General features: G+C 51.6%; 1 protein-coding gene across 1 annotated transcript; it reads right to left on the bottom strand.

The window, feature by feature from the left end:
- Positions 1–659: 659 nt before the first annotated feature.
- On the bottom strand, positions 660–2201 carry THAP11 (THAP domain containing 11). The gene is made up of 2 exons (XM_024124959.3): positions 1894–2201; positions 660–1748 (listed from the first exon to the last, which is right to left on the bottom strand). Exons 1-2 carry the CDS (start codon positions 2199–2201, stop codon positions 1109–1111), a joined length of 948 nt encoding a protein of 315 aa, XP_023980727.1. The 3' UTR covers positions 660–1108.
- Between the last annotated feature and the right edge of the window lie 5656 nt (positions 2202–7857).

Raw genomic sequence — 7857 nt, forward strand, 5'->3', positions numbered from 1 at the left:
CAGGGTCCTTGTGCTTAGAGCCTCTTTATGGAGAAACCTAGTCACTGAAGCATCTCTACTCTCAGGGTCAGCCTGGTCCTTGAGACCTAAGGCGGAAAAGGTGGAGGCCTATCAGGAAGTCCATCTCCCCATGTTTCAGGGACCCTTAGCTGAGTCCTTATAAAAATAAATTGGCGAAACCCAAATAAAAACCTTACTTTCTGTTTAATCTGTTTTGCCAAACAAACACAGTGAAAACTTTAGTCTGACTAATTGTACAGAAAATAGAATTTGTAACCAGTAGCAAACATAACAGGATAGACCTAAGTCCCTGGCAAGCTGGATCTCCATCAACAGGTCACCTAGATCCCCCTGTCGATGGCCTCCTGGGAGGGAGGTCCTAGGAGGCAGAGGCACAGATCTGCCAGTCCCCATCAGAATCACAGGCTGCACCTGGGAAGGAAAAGCACAAAAAGTAGAACTGATGTTACTTGGATCTCTTATCACTACACGTGGAAGAGTTCTGATTGCTGGCCAAACTCAAGGTGTTGTATTCCCAAACCCATAGTCCTTGGGCATCCTGCCTGCATCTGTAGGGGATAAGTTTCAAGTTCAATGGTTCTGAAGCCTCTGCTTCACCAGGTACTGCAACATAAATTTGGGGGTGGGGGTGAAACTGATGTTACTTGGATCTCTTATCACTACACACAGAAGAGCTGTCTCTGATTGCCGGCCAAACTCAAGGTTTAGTTGTCTTCCCAAAGCCACAGTCCTTGGGCATCTCGCCTGCATCCCTAAGGGATAAGTTTCAAGTCCAGTGGTTCTGAAGCCTCTGCTTAACCAGAACCTGCAACATAAACTTGGGGTTGGGGAGTGAAGGTGGGGAGGGGTAGACAAAGTCGTAATTGCTGGTGTCACCAGTGCAGAGTCTGAGATCCCAGACTTCAGGACCTTGCTTCAGGAGGAAACAAGAGAGGGTGCTTGGTCACCAGCAAAAGAGTCCAGCTGCCCTAAGGCTCAGTACTACCAACCAGTGCCCCAGGAGTATGAGGGAGTTCAACAGCGCCGGCCTCAGGTCCCTCTAAGCTGGCAGGAGTCTGGGAGTCCCGAAGGCCGAAAGGGGGCTCGTTCACATTCCGTGCTTCTTGCGGATGACAGCCATGGCCAGCAGCCGATCCTTCTCGCGTAGTTCTTCACGGAGTTTGGCCTCGGTGAGACGCAGGTGACGGATGCTGCCCTTCATCTCCTTCATCTTCACCTCCATCAGCGCCAGGATGTCCCGCTGCTCGTTCAGCTTGCGCAAGAGCTCCTCCTCTGTGGTGCCTGACGACAACGAGTACGAGTGGTCGGAGCCAGTATCAGGGAAGCCCTCTTCCCCGACCACCACCAACTGGGGGCCCATGTGGCAATCGGCGGCCTCCAGCCCTGCTGTAGCAGCCTCTAGCTCCGACGCAGCGGCTGCGGCAGCTGCGCCCTCTGCGGCCGCGAACTCCACTTGCACCGTCAGGTCAATGGGCTTCACATCTTCTCCCGTGGGAGTGGTGGGCGCCGCAGGCACGGATCCCGGAGCCTGGCTGCTGTCCACAGCAGCCTGAAGAGTGAGGAGCACAGCAGCAGAAGCAGATACCAGGTTCGGCTGCAGCTGGGCGGTCTGGGCAGTGGAGGCGGACGGCGACGGCTGCTGCTGCTGCTGCTGCTGCTGTTGTTGCTGCTGCTGCTGTTGCTGTTGCTGCTGTTGCTGCTGCTGCTGTTGCTGCTGCTGCTGCTGCCTGCGGCGGGCGGCTGCGGCCCCCGCGGGTCTGCGTGCTACTTTGCGCTCGTTGACGCCGCGCAGCGGGAAGCGGCTGTGGTTGCTGCTGCTGCTGTTGCTGTTGCTGCTGTTGCTGCTGCTGCTGTTGCTGCTGCTGCTGCTGCCTGCGGCGGGCGGCTGCGGCCCCCGCGGGTCTGCGTGCTACTTTGCGCTCGTTGACGCCGCGCAGCGGGAAGATGGTGGGGACCCGCACCGTGTAGGTTTTGCGGCCGCCCTGGAAGTGAACGCTGCAGAGACGGTGGCCCGTGGTGGGCTGGAAGGTGGAGAAGCACCCACTGACGCCGGCACGGGACACATTCTTGAGCCAAAGGCGCCGCAGCTCAGCGTCCTTGGGAAACGTGTAGAAGTGCAACGCCTTGTCCCGGTGCGAGTTGTTGTAGCAGCCTGGCACGCAGCACGTAAAGCCAGGCATGGCTGCGCCGCGCGGCCCGGCCCGGCCCACCGGCCTTCTGAGCCTTTCGACGGCCCGGTCTGTATGCCGCCGCCCGCCCCTCGACGGGCGGCACCGCGCGAGGCCTTGGGCGGCCTCCCACTACTGCCGCCCGGCGCGGCCGCACTGGCCCGGCGCCCCGTGCCCAGAATACGCCTCCCGTCGGCCCGCGCCGAGCCAGCCGCCCAGCCGCCCGCCTGCGCTCCAGAGTGGGCCCCAGGGACGCCGCGGAGGACCGCCTGGGAAAGAGGACTACGCCCCCCACAATGCACCGCGGCAGAAGTCGCTCACTTCCGGAGTGGGGGCGCGCTTGTTCCGGCCTCTTTGCAGCCCACGTAGAGCGGACTCTTCCCCTACACGGCTCACCCTCGGCGGACTAAAAGGCGTATTCGGTTGGAACGCTGTCGCTTGGAGCGCCCTTCGCAAGGACCTGGAATCCTGATGGGGGTCGGGCGGCGCCCGTCTCCCCAGCGCGCAAGCGCCCTGGGCATGTGCCCACGGAAACTACAAATCCCACATTGCCTTGCGCTAAACTTGGCGGCTGCGGCCTAGAGCGCCGCCTAAGGGAAAGGTCGGGTTGCAAGCTGACCAGGATTCGGACGAGGTTGTGTTGTTCGCCGGAAGCGGTCCCCCAACCCTGAGCTGCTGAGTCCACGGCATTCCTGCGGGGGAGGGGAGGAAGGACCTAAGCCTCAGCGCCCCAAAGGACCTCAGGGAAACCTTTTGTCTGCCTTGGAGACTCTCCCTCGACTCAGACGCCGCTTGCCTTGACTGTCTTATTGACCCAAACATAGTCATCACTAGGCGCCTACTGTGCGCCGAGCATAGTGCAGGGAGTTGGGAACCTTGCAGGAACCATACCGACCCGGCCTGGCTATAGAGGGATGAGGGTCAGGCTTTTGGATAATAGATGTGAATGAATGCACACTAATGGATGTCTAAAAATAGAAATAAACGCTCCAAAAAAAAAAAAACAAGGGAGAGGGAAAAGTGGGAGGCGGAGGCCCAGGAAGAAAAAATCCACGAAAAGCTTGGTTAGGGAGGAGTCGCTGGTTTTTGCCCGGGAACCAGCTTGTAAGAACGTGAGGCAGGAAGGAGCTAGGCTCTGTCCTTAAGGATCCTCAAGGGTAGCCAGAATAGCAGAAGTTCCGAAAGATACCAAACTGGGCCAAGTTACAAGATTTGTGATTTTATTCTGCCGGTGACTGGGAACTGTTGGAGGGCTGTTAAACGAGAGGTTGGACAGGATTTGTATTGTAACAAGTTACCTCCCCACTCCCTCGACTTCCTTGGGGAAAGTGTTCTAAAGGGCAAGAGAAGCTGTGGAAAACCAGAGAGGAGGCCAGGCACTCGTCCAGGAGAATTACCTGTAAGCTAGCCCTCCTTTGCCGAGTTCCCCGTTTCTCCCACTTTTTGCCGTTCTTCACCCTTTCTCCTGACTCTCCCTCCTTACTTTTTTCTCTTCTGATTACAGACCAGACCACGGGTATGAATTCGAAGCCTAGTTTATATATTATTTCTAATTATTTGATATAAAAACAAAATAGATCGGGCCTTTTATTTTATTATTATTATTATTTTTTTTTGCGGTACGCGGGCCTCTCACTGTTGTGGCCTCTCCCGTTGCAGAGCACAGGCTCCGGACTCGCAGGCTCAGCGGCCATGGCTCACAGGCCCAGCCGCTGCGCGGCACGTGGGATCTTCCCGGACCGGGGCACGAACCCGCGTCCCCTGCATCGGCAGGCGGACTCTCAACCACTGCGCCACCAGGGAAGCCCGATCGGGCCTTTTAAAAGTTTGCAAAAGCACTCCAAGTTAACTGTCACTTTTTTAGTTACTCCTTTTTATTTTTGGCTGCATTGGGTCGTTGTTGCCACACACGGGCTTTTCTCTAGCTGCGGCGAGCAGGGGCTACTCTTCGTTGCGGTCTGTGGGCTTCTCTGCGGTGGCTTCACTTGTTGCAGAGCGCGGGCTCTAGGTGCGCGGGCTTCAATAGTTGTGGCGTGCGGGCTCTAGAGCGCGGGCTCTAGAGCGCAGACTCAGTAGTTTTAGTGCACAGGCTTAGTTGCTCCATGGCATGTGGGATCTTCCCAGACCAGGGCTCGAACCCGTGTCCCCTGCATTGGCAGGCGGATTCCTAACCACTGTGCCACCAGGGAAGTCCAATTTTGTTATTCTTTATTGTAAAACAGACCCATACTTAAAATGTTCTAGAAACATACAGGACAATGGGGAAGAAAAGAACTATTTTTCTGGTCCCAACACCCAAACATTACCATTGCATTTCTGTTTACAACCAATGTGATCCTTGGTTATTTGTGTGGATTATCACAGAACCATTCCTCCTGGCCGATGCAAACTGAGGTCCACAGCTTGAACCCCTTCAAATTCAGAAATGCATTCTTTAGTATGTGTAGCCCATGGTGAACGATGTGCATTCATTTGGGTGAATCATTTATACAAGTGTAAAAACATGAATACACACTTTGTTATATGTTTAAATGTTTATAAAATGTGTGCAGTAGGGATAAAATTCAGCAAAGGTCATTGCATCTGTTATTATGTATTTGCATTGTCATACAGTTACTGATACTGTTCTACTCCTACCAGTCTCAAGACCTACCTTACTCAAAAAATGTTGGTGAGAAGTCAAACTTGATGTCATTTCTTTATGTACAGAACATTGAAAATTATGCTCTATAAAATTACTTTCCAGACTTGAGGACACGGGGAGAGGGAAGGGTAAGCTGGGACGAAGTGAGAGAGTGGCATGGACATATATACACTACCAAATGTAAAATAGTGGGAAGCAGCCGCATAGCACAGGGAGATCAGCTCTGTGTTTTGTGTCCATCTAGAGGGGTGGGATCAGGAGGGTGGGAGGGAGACGCAAGAGGGAGGAGATATAGGGATATATGTATATGTATAGCTGATTCACTTTGTTATACAGCAGAAACTAACACACCATTGTACAGCAATTATACTCCAATAAAGATGTTTAAAAGATCCCACATGCCACGGAGCAACTAAGCCTGTGCACCACAACTACTGAGCCTGTGTGCCACAACTACTGAAGCCTGTGTGCCTAGAGCCTGTGCTCCGCAACAAGAGAAGCCACCACAATGAGAACCCCGCACACCACAACAAAGACTAGCCCCCGCTAGCCGCAACTAGAGAAAGCCCACGCGCAGCAATGAAAACCCAACGCAGCCAATTAATTAATTAATTATTAATTTAAAAAAACACAAAACTCTACCTTCCAGTACATAAAATCACCTTTAATCTACACTTAGTCTTCTACACTCAAAAAAATGTCTGGAATGCAACGCCTGGCTTTCTCCCCACCCCCACTGCCCTGCTCACCTTCTATCTTGTCACCTCTGGAGAAAGGCAAGAACCTTTGTCACATGTCTCCCTGATTCCAATCTTGCCTTCCCTACAATCTGTTCTTTACATGGCTGCCAAAGAAAATATAATTATGTAATACCTCTGCTTAAATCCCTCCGGTGGCCTATTTCATTTAGAATATTCTCCAAACTCCTTTCCAGAACCTGCGATACCTCACATGGTCTGGCCCCATGAACCCAGTTTTTTTTGATTGTTTGTTCGTTTTTGGTTTTGCTTTCTTGTGTTTTTTGGCCACACCACGCGGCTTGTGGGATTTTAGTTCTTGGACCAGGGATTGAATCCAGGCCCTTGGCAGTGAGAGCACAAAGTCCTAACCACTGAACCACCAGGGAATTCCCCCAGTGTTTTATTATTTAAAATAATATTTATAAAATATTATTTTATTATTATTATTATTTTGGCTGCATTGGGTCTTCGTTGCTGTGCGCTGGCTTTCTCTAGTTGAGGCAAGAGGGGGCTACTCTTCGTTGCAGTGCACGGGCTTCTCACTGCAGTGGCTTCTCTTTGTTGTGGAGCACGGGCCTTAGGCGCGCAGACTTCAGTAGTTGTTGCTCGCGGGCTCTAGGCTCGCCGGCTTCAGTTGTTGTGGCACTGAGGTTCCGTAGTTGTGGCTTGCGGGCTCTAGAGCACAGGCTCAGTAGCTGTGGTGCACGGGCTTTGTTTCTCCGCAGCATGTGGGATCTTCCCAGACCAGGGCTCGAATGTCCTCTGAATTGGCAGGTGGATTCTTAACCACTACACCAGCAGGGCAGTCCCTGTGTTTTGTTTTGTTTTTTTGACAAATAGTAAATATAAAGTTTAATCAATCATGTAAACACAGTAAAGACAATCTATGCAAACACAAATAATGCTGTGAAAAGTAAGCTCATTCTCAAATTGTTTTGAAAAGTTTTTAATGTTTTTTCCATATTATCCAGTCCAAAGCTTTACAAATAATAAATAAATATTGCACGTAGGTGGTTGATAGTGATCGCGGAAATGTGCCTGCAAAGGGCTAGCAATTTAAGTCAGATAACACAAAGGTCAGATCTAAATGACGAGGAATATTGATATGATTTTCCTCTGCAGTTCTCTAATTTTGAGAAGCAAGAATCTTATTTTTTCTTTGCTCTATTTTTTTTTTTTTTTTTTTTTTTTTTTGCGGTACGCGGGCCTCTCACTGTTGTGGCCTCTCCCACTGCGGAGCACAGGCTCCGGACGCGCAGGCTCAGCGGCCATGGCTCATGGGCCTAGCCGCTCCGCGGCACGTGGGATCTTCCCGGACCGGGGCCCGAACCCGTGTCCCCTGCATCGGCAGGCGGACCCTCAACCACTGCGCCACCAGGGAAGCCCTTTTGCTCTATTTTTTAACATAAGCACAAATATGCCCATGCCACTGCCAGTATCTGAAAGTTTACACACAATTTAGGAGCATGAAGGAGAACTCCACAGGAAACTCAGAGCTCAAGTTCTATTTCAGTTCCCATTAAAATTTAAGAAAGGGGGCCGGGGGCTGTCAATTGGTGAAAATATGGTAATGGATTCTCCAGCATTAACAGAACTTTTGAGAGCCGGAATTCATCTCAAAATTGCTGATGTTTGGAGATTTTAACATCTCTGCTGGATCACAAACAGCCCACTAGCCTCTGAGCCTGCAAACTGATCTCTTGTTATAGATACAGGTCCTATAGACACATTGGTCTTTGCAAATGCAAATCTGATCAGGTCACATATAGAATACAGTTATTTTTTTCCTGGCCCAAATGTGTCTCTCCTCATCTTTGGAGAGGGAGATGAGAATGAGAGACATTCTCACAAATAGTTACTGCTATTTATTCATGACCTGGCTTATTACTTGTCAGATCCTGAGTTAAACATTATCTAATTGACTCATTACACACACACACACCCTTATTAGATGGTTATCACTCTCATCTTACAGGTGAGGAAACCGAGGCTTCGACTGGCTGCACATACTTGCCCAGGCTCAAGGTACGGATGCCCGCAAAACCCGTTTGCTACCACCACTGTACACACGGGGCGAAGCCGGTGGCAGGACTAGAACTGCAATTCCCGTGGGGCTGTGCGGCAGCCTCGCGAGAGTTGACCTAAATTCAGCAGCATCGCGAGAGTTGGCTTAAATGTGGCGGCGGGAAGGCGGCGATCGTAGCTGCCGAAGCGGCTGGGAGGGCTGGCTGCTGAGGCGATGGCGGACAGCTACAGCCGGGACAGCGAGCCTACGACGCGCACG

Source organism: Physeter macrocephalus, unplaced genomic scaffold (assembly GCF_002837175.3).
Source record: "Physeter macrocephalus isolate SW-GA unplaced genomic scaffold, ASM283717v5 random_474, whole genome shotgun sequence".
NCBI lineage: Eukaryota > Metazoa > Chordata > Mammalia > Artiodactyla > Physeteridae > Physeter > Physeter macrocephalus.

What these genes read in the sequence shown, in the direction of transcription:
- THAP11 (XM_024124959.3), bottom strand. Translation starts at nt 2,201, where the DNA reads ATGCCTGGCTTTACGTGCTGCGTGCCAGGCTGCTACAACAACTCGCAC. An exon ending in GCCGCAGCCGCCCGCCGCAG is followed by an intron (nt 1,749 to 1,893) that starts GCAGCAGCAGCA and finishes CGCCCGCCGCAG; the next exon opens with GCAGCAGCAGCAGCAGCAAC.